Source organism: Helicoverpa zea, chromosome 8 (assembly GCF_022581195.2).
Source record: "Helicoverpa zea isolate HzStark_Cry1AcR chromosome 8, ilHelZeax1.1, whole genome shotgun sequence".
Classification (NCBI taxonomy): Eukaryota; Metazoa; Arthropoda; class Insecta; order Lepidoptera; family Noctuidae; genus Helicoverpa; species Helicoverpa zea.
In genome coordinates, this window is record NC_061459.1 from 1,417,901 (window position 1) to 1,432,884 (window position 14,984).

The following is a 14,984-nucleotide window of genomic DNA, read 5'->3' on the forward strand; positions in this document are numbered from 1 at the left end:
ATTATAATTAAAAACGATTTAATAAATAGAAACAAATTTATTGACCAATTGTAGAACGAATACGGACTCCCTATGTAAATACATACAATTGCACACACACTTCGACTTACATCGTCGATCTTACAAACTATTATTCGAACTTCTCACTTGAACAGGAAGCTGTAAAGAAAATAAACATTTAATTAGTACTATAAGCCTCTAATATTACGAATGCTGATTAAATGCATTTGAATCATATTGTTGTAAAATCTACATAAGACTTCTGATAATGAGGCAACATGCTTAAAAACTCAGTAAGTAGGTAGGTAATCATTGAGTTCATAAATATTTTTTCCCAATGACTTGTGCCGGGTACAGTCGGCAACAAAAGTCCATTAACACAATCAAAATTACAAAATACCTAAAAAATCCAATCTCCCATAAGTTATCCCTCTCAAAAACTGAGTTTTTGGGCACAATTTTCCAGTAATAAACAATAAATAAAGATTAATACAAACCTGTAAGGATAACCCTGTGTCTTAGCCCTGAAGACAGACAGAAGCAGAGAGAAGAAAACACAGACTAACACCAGTCCTACAATAGACTGGAAGCGTCTGCGCTTGCCGTCCGCTTGAGAGCGCACTATGTCTTGGTTCTTCACTCCGCCTGCCGCTTCAATCATTAGGATCATGCCTACAACTACTGCTGCATCTGTGGTTGATGGTTAAGGAAAATATTTCAGATAAATGTGTAATGTAAATCTTAGGCGGTCCATCCACTAGCTACTAGTTTGGTCGCCTCAGCAATGTGTTGTCCTAGGCGTGTTTCAATATTACCTAATTGAGTACCTTGCATGCTACGATACTGTTAATCCTCTTCAAAATAATAAGAATTGTTCGACAAAGCCGCTTTTAAACATTCAGCTACGCTAGAAGCGGAGATTTTAATTTTTTAATACACAACGCGGCATGCCATAGAAACAAACAGTCTGAAGTACATATATGGTTTAAACCGATTTTATTGCTAGGCATGCTTAAGTTCTTAATGAATGCCCCATAACAACTGCGTTTTTTTTTCAAGCCACATCTAAAAATCTCTGTACCTACCTTTTATTTCACCAATTTCAGACTAATCAATTTTCAACAACATAAATTTGTTTAATAAGAACTTTAGTGATACTCGTAAAATCAGCTCACTGCATTTGAAGACTTTTTTTAAAAAGGATACTCAAAATGGCCACAATATAGCTCTCCAACACAAATTGTCCATGTGATCCTCCATTAATGTACACCGGTCCATTCTTAGTCCTATGGAAGAACGGTGGGCCTCTGATATGGTTCCACATTTGTCCAGAAACCAGGGCAAAGCAGAAGAACACTGCACCAACAGCCCACATCTGTTTATTGTAGAGGAACTCAAGGTTGTTTCTACGGAGGTAGAGGAAGCCAGCCACTAGGATGAATAGCATTGCGAATGCTACTGCACCAGAGTAGTTGGGCGGACGGAATATCCTGATCTGAAAATATTAAACCTTTGTTAGTAGTTTTTTAAACATACATATCTTTTGATTGTCACATCGCAAATTCGAATTTATAGAGGACCCTTGGTAATTCAGCCAGCCCCTTGCAATCTTAGATAAAGTACTCGTGTAGGTACACATAATCAGATTGTAACTTTGAGCTATGCAATTTTATATGTACCTATTTGTCAAGTTACAAGTTCTCCTTTGTAAAAAATATATGTATATAGACTAACTTTCTTATTTTTAGCCATCTTCAATGAAGTTTTAAAATTTTATATACACTTTACAACTCTTATGTAACTGAGAAAAATATAGTACTTAACCCATAGACTGTGAAGAATTGACCTCATTTTAAACACTTGTAAAACTATAGCCTATCAATGTACAACTGGCATAACATTTATTGAAAATAGTTGTTAACATGCAACAGCGATAACAATGCAATTATTTCATAGCTTGATAGGTTGTTAATTTGAAAATACATACTTTGCTATTTAGTATGTTTGGCAATAAAGATCTATGCGGCTGTTAGCTCAACTTGCATTTCTAGGTAAGTGATTTGTTCATTATTATGGTGTTTCTGTTCTAATCGATTTATGAAGTTTTTCAAAAAGTGTAAAGAAGCTTCAAAAGTTAAGAATGTTTAAAGAGGAATTATTATCATCGCCATGCTGCTAGGCAATTGACTGCTATGCCAATAGATAGGTCCAGCTTTGAGTACTTTGATTATTTATTTTCCTTCTTTAAATTTTCCAGTACCTACTGAGGACTAGAAATCAAGAGTGAACTAAATACCATACCTGAACATCAGTCCTATCTTGGATCCATTTGGAAATAGCTTCAGCATGGATTCCAGACCTCTCGAAGTCCATGGAATCAGCTGGTTTTGGCTTGCCTTTGGCGGGGAAGTGCATTATAACAGGTGCTGTGTTTAAACGTAGCTGAAAAATATCAATATGGATCAATGAATTTGTGTACCTACCTATAAAGTATAGGAGAATTTAAAAAAGAAAATATAAAGTGGTGTAATTTACGTGAAACAGGTAAGTTTGGTAGCATTTTGTTTTCGAAAATTAAGGTATCAAAAAAAGTGAGGTATGAAGCTAAAATAAATTATAATATTTATTCTTGTGTATGAAACTTAATATGAAACCAGTACATAATTTTCTTGTTGTAATCATGTATAAAGTCTTATAAATTACTTTTCTTGTTAACAAATTGTTTTCCAGCAGATTAATACACAATATCATATAAATTCAGTGAAGAATTGACTTACCATTTGGAAGATATCAGAACCCTCATCAAAATCAACCATACCGAAGAACAGCTTATTATTGTAAGCCGGTGAGAACCTGAACGAGTTAGCTACAATCAGGTACTCATCGTACACATGCTGACAGATGGCACAGCGCCTCGACGGTGCCATCGCTGTGAACATGATGATGAAGGAGTAGTCTCTAGGCGGAGATTTCACATATTCCTTGAATTTGTTCAAGTTAAGAGAAATTATTGACTTTTTGGCTGTGAAGTCTGTTAACTGCTGGACTTTTTCTTCAAGCTGGAATAAAAATGTACGTAATTATATCTAATAGCTCATATTAAGTGTGTTTACAGTCTACTATTCTTTGTATATTGGTTGTGTTAAAAATATGATAGAATTTTTGTAATTGTCACTTGCAACATATACCTAAATGTTTCAACTTTATAATCAATAAGGAAATTTTACGTTTATAATATTATGGAACTAATAAGAGGATAAAGATAGACTACTTTTTCTACTGCCAAGGCTTGGCTTAGAATCTAAATAGGTTGTTATAATTATTGTAATATTATGGTTACAAAAAGCAGTAATTACTTAGATGGTTACCGAATGTTTAGAAACAATTTAGATGGCATTAATCGCCTCATTTACGCTAAAACTTAACTAGAAAATGCCGGTAGGCAGAATCGAAAAATGGTCATAGCTTACCCCCTTCGTACGGGTTTGAGCTTCTCCTTCATAGTAGGTTAAAATTATAGTTAGGAATAATAGGAGTTTAAACTTCATTTCTGTAACTTAATTACTATAATTCACCACAAACTCCTCCAATTTCAGGAATAGTGAAAAGGTGATTTGACATTTGCCACCTCAAAACAAACGTCAAATTTCAGAAACGAATGACGTGTACTCATAGATATAATATTACTAAACAAGATTGCGCACGCTCAAAATATATATTTACGAAAATGAACTCTATTCTAACGCAATAAGGTACTAAATTGGTTGCATAATACACAGAGGCAAATCCGAGCCGAGAGGGATAGTTCGAACGGAGGCTGTTTGTCTCTTTCTAACACCTTGCCAGCATAAAAAAATGTTGTGATCAAAAGTTTTGTCTTCCCAAAAACAATTGAATCACTTATATTTTTATCTTATTTTAACAATTGTAAGTCAACAAATTAATAACAATCGCATTAATTTATTCGTATTTATTATTAAAACATAAACAACATAAATTTTTATTTTGCTTTTTTTATTTTCTAGCGGTAACCCTGAACATTCTTGGCGCGTAATCAGCATTTAAAATTTTGTTTATTTTTTTTTTGTATTAAATCAATTTAAACTATTAAAATGGTGAAAAAGTGTTGCGTTTCTACTTGCAAAAGTGAATCCTATGGTGGTTGCAATATATCGTTCCACAGGTTAGCTAATAATAACATTTTCGTAAACCAAACAACTAGGGTGCCCATGAATTCTTGTAACGAGTCAAAATATGGGTGATGGATTTTAAAACTGTTGTACTATTGTTATAGCTTCCCAAAAAAAGAAGAAAGGCGACATAAATGGCTCAGCAGTCTATATATGAAGTAGAAATACAAAAAAAACAGTCTTCACTTCGAATCTTCCTGCTTTTATACTGCTAATTTCCGCTAATTATTAAAAGCCTTTATTAGTATCTTAAGGTCACAAACTGCGTAAGTTAAAACTTCAATACTAATCTGTGTTTAATAATCTTAGCAAATTCGGATTTGTCTCACATAGCTTAATCTCATAGTCACCCTATTAGAAAGGGACAGACAGCCTCCGTACTAACTGTTTCACTCGGCTCGTTTTTTGGGTTTATATGCGCAGTCCTGTTTACTAATATTATGTCTATGCGTGTACTCAACTCTGCGTTTATGAAGATTGTTTTGCTTTATTTTTTAAAGTGTTTGAGAAGTGGTCACTGACCTCTGAAGTGGTAGTCAAAAATCAATATTTTTATAAATACATACTAGCCGTTTTCCTCGTGTCCGTTACCCAGGCCAGATGTTGTCGACAATGGTCATTTGAACCTTAGGGTGCGTCCACATCTGGCGAATGCGCCGCGAATGCGCAGCACGCGAGCCGATCGCGAGCTGTCCGCGAGCTGCGCGCGTGCAGTCACTGCAATAGTTCGGTGCGCCTCTTTAGCGCAACTCACGCAAGGCTCGTATAGAGCGCGCGAGCGGCGCGCGATCTGCGCGCAATCAGTTCTCGCCCTTACAGTTCCGTATATTGGCTCAGTACTATCGAAGATGGCAGACGTCGCGCGCCGCCTGCGCGCCGCTCGCGTGCGGCGCTTAGGTCGCGCGCGAGCTGCGCGCGGGCGGCGCAGAAGCGGCGCACGAACAAAAATGCACGCGCGCAGCTCGCGATCGGCTCGCGTGCTGCGCATTCGCGGCGCATTCGCCAGATGTGGACGCACCCTTAAAGATAATTAGTTTTGCGGCTTTTGTAATTGTTGCGCACATTTATAAAGAAGACGGATCAAAATTGCCCCACGTCCTATAACAATGTGACGTATCTCAAAAAAAAGATAAAAATGTTAAAAAAAATATGCCATACTCTCCAATTCATTTTTTTTACACGTTCGTACGAAAAAAATGCTTTAAAAATTGTTCAGGCGCTGTTATGAAAACATCGTTCATGGGACTACTTTATTAAATTATTTTTTGTTTTGATAGGGTATACCTCACAGATGGTCCCATAATCATCAGGTCAGGATCTGATGATGGAAACCATAAGCTTGTAACTGCCTTCAAATATATATGAAGTTTCATAAGCATCCTGTAAGTATTTAACAAGTTATGATGATATTCAGTTTTTCACGAGCACGGTCTTGATGCGCGCGGTGTTATTTGGCCACAGGATTGGATATATGAACTGGGCCCCGATTCTCCTAAGTTAATAATGTCAAAATCGAATAGAAATCGAATCGCAATATGATCGTAATAGCAGTTTTAACCATATCGGCCATTCTGCTACTAATAAAAGACCAATCGTATTCGATTGTCATTTGATTGGTCTGCTATTTTGATGATTTTGGTCTATACGGTAGTTTGCTGTACAATCATTTTGCAATCGTAAATCATTTGCAGACAAAATGATTCATTATTGAATGACAGAAAAGGATAAAAACGTTTATTTCAAAGAAAAAATAGCGGAATGCCACATACGCTTCAATCGTAATCGAGTCGGGATCGGATCTCAGTCGAATCGAGTCGAACGTGAATCGTATGACGCTTAAGTAAAATTAGGAGAATCGGGGCCCTGAATGTTATCTCAATAATTAGTTATATAGATCAGGTGTATGTCAGTAAAATTTCAGCTCAGTACATTAGATAATTAATGAGATAATACGATTAAAGTCATTAGGAAGTGAATGACCGTGGTAACCCGACCAAGTTTAGGTGGTTACGAAAAAGCGAAAACTACTAACTATATTCCAAATTATCTGCTCCCTAAGTCAAATCACGTTTTTGGAGTATTTTTAGTTTGATAGGCATTTTGATAATATATCTGGTATTTTTTATATTTGATTGTTCTCATTATTAAAGTTTAATATTTTGACAATAATTTAATGTATTTTTTATTGAGCTATCCCGTTTCTCCTTCAATTTATTTTCAAAGAACAAACTGGTATTCCAAATATGCTTCACTTCCTCTACTGAATTTAATGACATGAGAAATTTTGCAAGTGAATAGTTGAATGATTAAACAAATTATTGGCATACATTTTACCATGCAATACCTTTAGAACGTCGTGATATTCGACTGCTTTGTAAACAGTGATCTATTCATGGTAAATTATCCTATAACTTTTTAATTACTAACGGAACATCATTGATATAGTTACCGGCACGGATATTGAGCTCTCGGCGGAAGAGTGGGGATCGCTTTGCGCACTGTACACATAAGGCAATAAACCAATAAATCGCTTCTGCGCAGGTGAAGGTCATGGCTCGATATCCGTGCCGATAACTTTACTTGGCAACATGTTGCAGACACAAGGTTTGTGTAAACGTGAAAATCTAGACCCTCAACTGCTTACTTTAAGAACTAAGACCTAATAAGTGTATTTTACGTTTATATTTTTATCTTTTGAACCCTACGACTTTTTCTAAATCTGTTTTTTAAACAAATTCAAAACAATGTATGTAAAAATCTACAGCTCTCTATGTAAGCGCTATAAATGAAAACTAGCTAGTGGCCAAACGTTCGCGTAGCGGAAAATTGAATTTCTCCGAAGTTTGTGCATGCACTGATTTCATTCATACATAAATAATTATACACAAATACACACTAATTTTTGGACACCTCTTTTTCTCTAAAGTCTATGGATTAAAAAAAGTTCCGCCAGGACAACGGTGGCCCAGCGGAATCAGTTTTTGGTCAATTTCTCCACAATGGCTGCATTATGTCTATGGGCTGCATACACAATTTTTTTTTTTACCATACACAATTATAGGACGTCATACACTAATTATCTGCATCATTAAAATCTTTAAATTCAACAACATTCCGCTGCGCGAACGCACACGCGATTTTGTTTCCTATTGATGCTGCGCTACTGCATCTAAACTACTGAAACTTAGCAGCAGGAATTGGGTTGGCGGAAGTACCGAGAAGCTTTCAGCAGTTGTTGGGGCCGGTCTCAGCAGATGTTGGTGCCGGTCTCAGCATATGCTGGGGACGGAAGGTTTCACCCGAATACATTATCATGTGTGTGGTAAGGACATGGACACCTATTTTGCCAGTACACAAAAAATGGGGCGCCAACTTAAAGTAAACCCCCGCCATCCTGACCCACCAGTGGCCTGTGGCATAGATCGCCGAAGGGAAAACCGTGTGCGTTCGCGCAGCGGAATGTTGTTGAATTTAAAGATTTTAATTATGCAGATAATTAGTGTAAGACGTCCTATAATTGTGTATGGTAAATAAAAATTTGTGTATGCAGCCATTGTGGAGAAATTCACCAAAAACAGATTCCGCTGGGCGAACGTTGGCGAACGTTGTCCTGGCGGAACTTTTTTTAATCCATAGACTTTAGAAGAAAAGAGATGTGTCCGAAAATTAGTGTGTATTTGTGTATAATTGATTATGTATGAATGAAATCAGTGCATGCATAAACTTCGGAGAAATTCAAGTTTCCGCTACGCGATCGTTTGGCCATTAGCTAGTTTTCATATAAAGCGCTTACATAGAGAGCTGTAGATTTTTACATACGTTGTTTTGAATTTGTTTATATTTGTTTAAAAAACAGATTTAGAAAAAGTCGTAGGGTTTAAAAGATAAAAATATAAACGTAAAATACACTTATTAGGTCTTAGTTCTTAAAGTATGCAGTTTGGGGTCTAGATTTTCACGTTTACACAAACCTTGTAAGTGTCTCCAACATGTTGCCAAGTATCAATGATGTTCCGTTAGTAATTAAAAAGTTATAGGATATTTTACCATGAATAGATCACTGTTTACAAAGCAGTCGAATATCACGACGTTCTAAAGGAATTGCATGGTAAAATGTATGCCAATAATTAGTTTAATCATTCAACTATTCACTTGCAAAATTTCATGTCATTAAATTCAGTAATTAAAGAAAGACAATTATAATACTGACGGAGCATCGAAAACCTACATAATCCGACCAAGTTAGGATAGCTACAAAAAAGCGGCCGTGCCATATGTCTAAAGCTTGGGTTTCCTAGGAAAGCGGTGCCGACATATAGCGGCCGTAATATTACGGGCGCAAATAGACGGTCGTCTTTACGGTGATGACATGTGGAAAGTTCCACGGCCGTTTTAACACACCGTCATAAACTTTTTTTTAGTTGTATTATACTTACTAACCTGTTTTATTTAATATTTCTCAAATTACACGACACCAATTTTGTTTTAATTGACTTTTTCTATAATTTTTACTTTTTATATTATTTATTGCTTCGTGGTTACGAACGAAATCTATTAAAATTTCGTCGTCCTCGCTGCTCCAAGAGTTGGAACTCATTTTTTACGTTGTTCCGAAAAAAAAAAACACAAATACGGATTAAAAAGGCTTCACCGCTTTCAATAAAACGTTCACCAAACAATCTGACACCGTCAAGTCGGCCGTCATGCAAATGGCGGCACCGCTTTTTGAAGTTACGGTGTACGTTACCGCTCTCTATGAAACCGCCCCATTTCGTTTACATAGACAACGTTCTAGTGACGTCATTCACCGTTGTATTACGGCCGCTATATGACGGCACCGCTTTCCTAGGAAACCAAAGCTTAAGAAACGTTCTTAACTTGGAAGGTTAGTATATTTATTAATATGGTACAGTTGCGTACACAAGCGTTAGGAAAAAATAAAACAATTGCATTTCTTGAATGAAAAATATTTTTTTAATAATAACGCCACTATCTACGACATTTTAGTTAAAATACGTAACGTTTATTAACGTTATTTTTAATCACGTAGTTAAGTAATTTATGTAAGTAATAATAATAAAAATATTTTTTTACACAGATATTTAAATAGAGAAGTACTTGTTAATTGAAGATTTATTTTTATCGTAGATAGTGGCATTTTGGTATTTATTTATTTTCAAGCATATAATTTACATTTTTAAATATTAAATATAAAAATAAAAAACATTTAAAAATATAAAAAATAGGTTGCCACCGATATCGGGCACAGGGTCCAAGGTACCGGTGGTTAGGGTCCCAGAGACAGAAACCTCCTCACAATACGTGCCGTATCAAGGAGTACTGCCTTCTGAATCAGTCCCTTGATCCAGCCGCCCAACGAGAGCCTCCTGAGGTGTTCGTCGAGGCTCTTGGCTATTAAACCATTGGCCGTAACGACAATCGGCACAACAACAGCCGTGTCGACACTCCACATGGCGACAACCTCGTGCGCTAAGTCGAGATACTTTATTTGTTTCTCTTTCTCAGCTTTCACAAGGTTCTCGTCATGCGGAACGGCGACATCGACTATCATCGCGCGGCGCGCTGATCGATCTATCACCACAATATCAGGCTTATTGGCTACAATAGTCCTGTCAGTGATGATAGATCGATCCCAGTACAACGTGATATGGTCCTTTTCGAGAACTGGGTCGGGCGCATACTTGTAGTACGGTACCTCAAGGTCTACAAGGTTGTATTGCAGAGCAAGCTGCTGGTGGATAATCTTGGCCACTTGGTTATGTCTGTGCAAATATTCACCATTAGCCAAACGAGAACAACCAGATATAATATGTCTGATAGACTCACCCGGATGGTGACATTCCCGACATATGTCAACCGTCCCGTCTTTCACGATATATCTCCGGTAGTTATTCGTAAGGATAACTTCGTCCATAATTGCACATACAAACCCTTCGGTTTCTCCAAACAAGTCACCGAAGCGTAGCCAAGATACGGACGCATTGAAGTCTACATCGGGGCCATGAAGAGCCCCGAAGAAGCGTCCGTGTAGCTGTTTGCTCTGCCATACCTCCTTGCGATCATGGGTAGTTAGTACCACAGGTCTGCGCCAGTTCTCATTTGCCAACGATAGCGGGGTGAGTCCTTTGTCCACTGCTACCATATCACGATGCATACCCACGTCGCTTTTGAGAAGATATTCTCTGAGACTGCACACCTCACGGTTGTGGAGCGTCTTTGCATTTAAAAAGCCTCGGCCTCCACATTTCCGTGGGATGTACAGTCTCATCACCGACGATCGTGGGTGATGCATTCGTTCTGCGGTCAGCAGTGTGCGGACTCTCCTATCCAAGGCATCCAATTCAGTTTGAGTCCATTTGAGTATGCCGAAGGAGTACATCAGGACTGGCATGACCCAACCATTATAGGCGCGAACCTTGTTGCCGCCTGATAAGGAACTTTTTAGGACCTTATTCAGGCGGCCAAAGAAACGCTCCCGTAATGACTGTTTCATGACAGCCACATTGATGCCTAACCCCTCCGCCATACCCAAGTATTTATATGTATCGTTTGCGGAGAGTGATCTCAGGTTTATGGAATCTGAGAGTTGTACTCCCTCAGATTCCACAATTCCCCCTCGCTTTACATGCATGACTGCACATTTGTCCACACCGAACTCCATCCTGATGCAACTACTGAAATTTTCAGTGATCTTCAGTAGCTTCATCAGCTGCAGTTCTGTAGTGGCAAACAGGTTCAGATCATCCATATAAAGCAAATGGGATATAACCTGACCCCCTCTCCGCAAAGGATAGCCCAGCCCCGAACCCTCTAGCAATGTGCTCAAAGGGTTCAAGGCCAGGCAAAACCAAAGTGGACTCAAACTGTCACCCTGGAATATTCCCCGCTCGATCTTAATAGGATCGCCGGTCCCTTCAATTTGTCTACATCCTGGATAGTGAAGAACCGTTCTCCATTGCTCCATACATGACGCAAGAAAGGCGCGTAGAGTTGTATTTATTTTATACAACTCCAGTACCCTCCTAAGCCATGCATGGGGGACCGAGTCGTAGGCCTTCTTATAGTCTATCCAACATGTCGACAAATTCTTTCGGGATCGTCGAACCTGTTGGCTGATGACCATATCAGTGAGGAGCAGCTCCTTAGTAGCACGGGACCCCTTCTTACATCCATTTTGAGAAACTGACATAATTGAATATTTTTCAATATGTTGGTTTATTTTTAATCTCAAAATAGATGTAAGAAGTTTATAGACCGTCGGTAAACAAGTGATCGGTCTATAATTTTTGGGTTCCGCGGTACTGCCTGATTTATGGAGCAGATGGGTAACTCCTGTTGTTAGAAACTGTGGGAGCGACCCGGCTTCTAAGGATGACTGAAACTGTGATGCTAAACAGGGGTGTGAACTTTGCAGCCACTTTAACCAGAAATTGTGCAGTCCATCCGGTCCTGGTGATTTCCAGTTTTGCATCGGACGAACTGCACAGGCTACGTCGGAGGAGGTAATATTGACCTCCTCCATTTCTGGTATTTGTTCACACTTCCGTTCAACATCACGTGTCCAGTCACCCTCCTCGTGAAATACGGGCGTCGACCAGAGGTTGCGCCAAAACGTGTTTGTGGCACCATCATCCGGCCGGCTCCCGTCCATCACGTATTGCTCAGGTCGCTCCCAAGTTCTATATACCCATCTTTGATCACTCTGGAACATACGATTCTGGGTGTAACGTTCTACCCGTCGTTTATACCTTCGAATACGGCTAGCCCATGCACAGACTTTTTGCTTCAGGAAGTCGATGCGCTCCGCGATACGCGGCATATATTCATGAGGACTGAGTCCAGTCCCCATGAATGCACGTCTCACAAAGCGCATCACCCGTGGTCGGGTATTACCCTCCCTGAAGCAATATAGTTTGCCGATGAGTACTCTGGCCCCCTCGATACGACGCTCAATCCTGCACTGCCAAGCTGGTACCGCTGATTTTGGTCGTGTAGCTCTGTTACTGTCAGGGAATTTGACATTAGCTACACGACATGCCGCAACAGCCGCGCAATACATAATTGAGTGTGTATCAAGGAGGTCTTCGCTGTTTTCAAAATATTTTTCCAACAGCGAATCCAGAGCACACACCAACGCCCTATTCTGTCTGTGCATAGGCAAGCGAGGTAGTCGCGGTCGGTTTTCGACGGGTGAGTACCTAAATTCCTGAATCGCATCCTCCAGAGCACTCCTCACACGTTCGTTGCACTGAGTACTTACCGTTACAACCCTATTGTCCTCATCCCGTTCAACGAGATTGGACCGCGGCGTGACTCCGCCTGAAGGTGGCGGTGGCACCGCGGCCTGTGACGAGGTGGTGACCATAGGGCTGCTCAGCATCTCTAAGCGCAGCCGATCAAGTGCGGCGTCGTCCAGTCTGTGATTGCGCTGGATAACCCGCACCTGATCCGACAGTCGTTGGGCCGATACGTTGACGGCTGGCTCAAGCACCTGGAACAGAGACAGCATCCTATCACGGTACGCAGTGAGGTTAGTTCCTCCCTCTGTGGACCCGTAGTATGCGCGCATGACGTTCTCATTCATTTTCTGAGTCCATCTCATGCGCTGCACACAACCACCGGTAGCGGGGACCCTGCTAGGGACCTGATGGTCCCCCGATCCCAAGCCCGTCGGTGGCCGGCGTCTCCCCTGCCGACGTACAGGTGGTGGCGACGTCGGCGGAGAGAAGTACTCGTCGCTCGAGCTCGACGCAGCTGCAGCCGCCGGTATCACTGGTGGTCCGGGGTCCGGCGGCGGCGAGGCGGAGCTGAGCGACGATCCCGGAGGTGGTAGTCGTGCGCGTAGGCGGGCCGCTCTCGTCAACATTATTAGTTTTCTCTCACATAGCCGATGCACATTGCTGATTTTTTAAAGAGTTTCTTGTCGTCTTTCTCGTTTCTCATTTTAGTCGTGTTACTAATTTCCTTTTTTTTTTGGGTATTTCAATACATTATGTATAAAATATACAGGGTTACTGGTAAGTAGACCGCATCCTTTCAGGAGCTGATAGTATAGGTCAATACGGACAAATTTGACCCTGGGATACACTGGGCAAAAGTTAACCCATTTCAAGATAATCGAATTTCAAGATCAGTCGTCTAGGTACATGTATAAATTTTCATTATTAGTCAAAAGTCTCGTTTTTGTGGATTTTTGTGTGTTTTTGGATAGAAGATGAATCACTTCATAATAACAAACCATAAAACTGTACAAATCACAGAGGAAATTATAGCGAACAGCAATTACTTTTTTAGTAGTTATTTTCTCAAAAATGTTACTCTTCATTTTTTTGTGCAGAATACTTAAAAAACATCTACATCTATCTGGCTATCCAAAAAGGCACAAAACACACAAAAATCCGCAGAAACGAGACTTTTAACTAATAATAAAAATGTATTCGTGTACCTAGACGACTTGTAAAGAAAAGATCTTGAAATTCGATTATCTCGAAACGGGTCAACTTTTGCCCAGTGTATCCCAGGGTCAAATTTGTCCGTATTGACCTATACTATCACCTCCTGAAAGGATGCGGTCTACTTACCAGTAACCCTGTATATGTAAATTATTAATTTTTATTGAAAAGATTTGGAGAGCAAAAAAATGTGACAGTGACGTTGACGTTGCATTATTATTAAAAAAATATTTTTCAATCAAGAAATACAATTGTTTTATTTTTTCCTAACGCTTGTGTACGCAACTATACCATATTAATAAATACTAACCTACCAAGTTAAGAACGTTGCTTAGACATATGGCACGGCCGCTTTTTTGTAGCTATCCGAACTTGGTCGGATTATGTAGGGTTTCGATGCTCCGTCAGTATTATAATTGTCTTTCTTTAATTACTGAATTTAATGACATGAAATTTTGCAAGTGAATAGTTGAATGATTAAACTAATTATTGGCATACATTTTACCATGCAATTCCTTTAGAACGTCGTGATATTCGACTGCTTTGTAAACAGTGATCTATTCATGGTAAAATATCCTATAACTTTTTAATTACTAACGGAACATCATTGATACTTGGCAACATGTTGGAGACACTTACAAGGTTTGTGTAAACGTGAAAATCTAGACCCCAAACTGCATACTTTAAGAACTAAGACCTAATAAGTGTATTTTACGTTTATATTTTTATTTTTTAAACCCTACGACTTTTTCTAAATCTGTTTTTTAAACAAATATAAACAAATTCAAGACAACGTATGTAAAAATCTACAGCTCTCTATGTAAGCGCTTTATATGAAAACTAGCTAATGGCCAAACGTTCGCGTAGCGGAAACTTGAATTTCTCCGAAGTTTATGCATGCACTGATTTCATTCATACATAGTCAATTATACACAAATACACACTAATTTTCGGACACATCTCTTTTCTTCTAAAGTCTATGGATTAAAAAAAGTTCCGCCAGGACAACGTTCGCCCAGCGGAATCTGTTTTTGGTGAATTTCTCCACAATGGCTGCATACACAAATTTTTATTTACCATACACAATTATAGGACGTCTTACACTAATTATCTGCATAATTAAAATCTTTAAATTCAACAACATTCCGCTGCGCGAACGCACACGGGAAAACCTTGTTTAACCCTAATCACGGGTTAGAATGGTTAGAATAGGGCTGGCGTTTACTGCACCAAAAATCTGCGTTTGATTTCCTGGATCCATTTTACCTTACTTTCATAGTTTACCGATTGTAATAGTTTAGATCATAAGTGTGGTGGTGGT

The 14,984-nt window shown here is 39.2% G+C and overlaps 1 protein-coding gene across 1 annotated transcript; it reads right to left on the reverse strand.

Moving 5' to 3' along the window:
* Positions 1-17: 17 nt before the first annotated feature.
* LOC124632426 (tumor suppressor candidate 3) lies at positions 18-3,652 on the reverse strand. The gene is made up of 6 exons (XM_047167265.1): positions 3,471-3,652; positions 2,778-3,059; positions 2,302-2,442; positions 1,207-1,495; positions 498-690; positions 18-159 (listed from the first exon to the last, which is right to left on the reverse strand). The coding sequence occupies exons 1-6, from the start codon at positions 3,546-3,548 to the stop codon at positions 144-146; spliced, it is 999 nt and encodes a 332-aa protein (XP_047023221.1). The 5' UTR covers positions 3,549-3,652; the 3' UTR covers positions 18-143.
* Between the last annotated feature and the right edge of the window lie 11,332 nt (positions 3,653-14,984).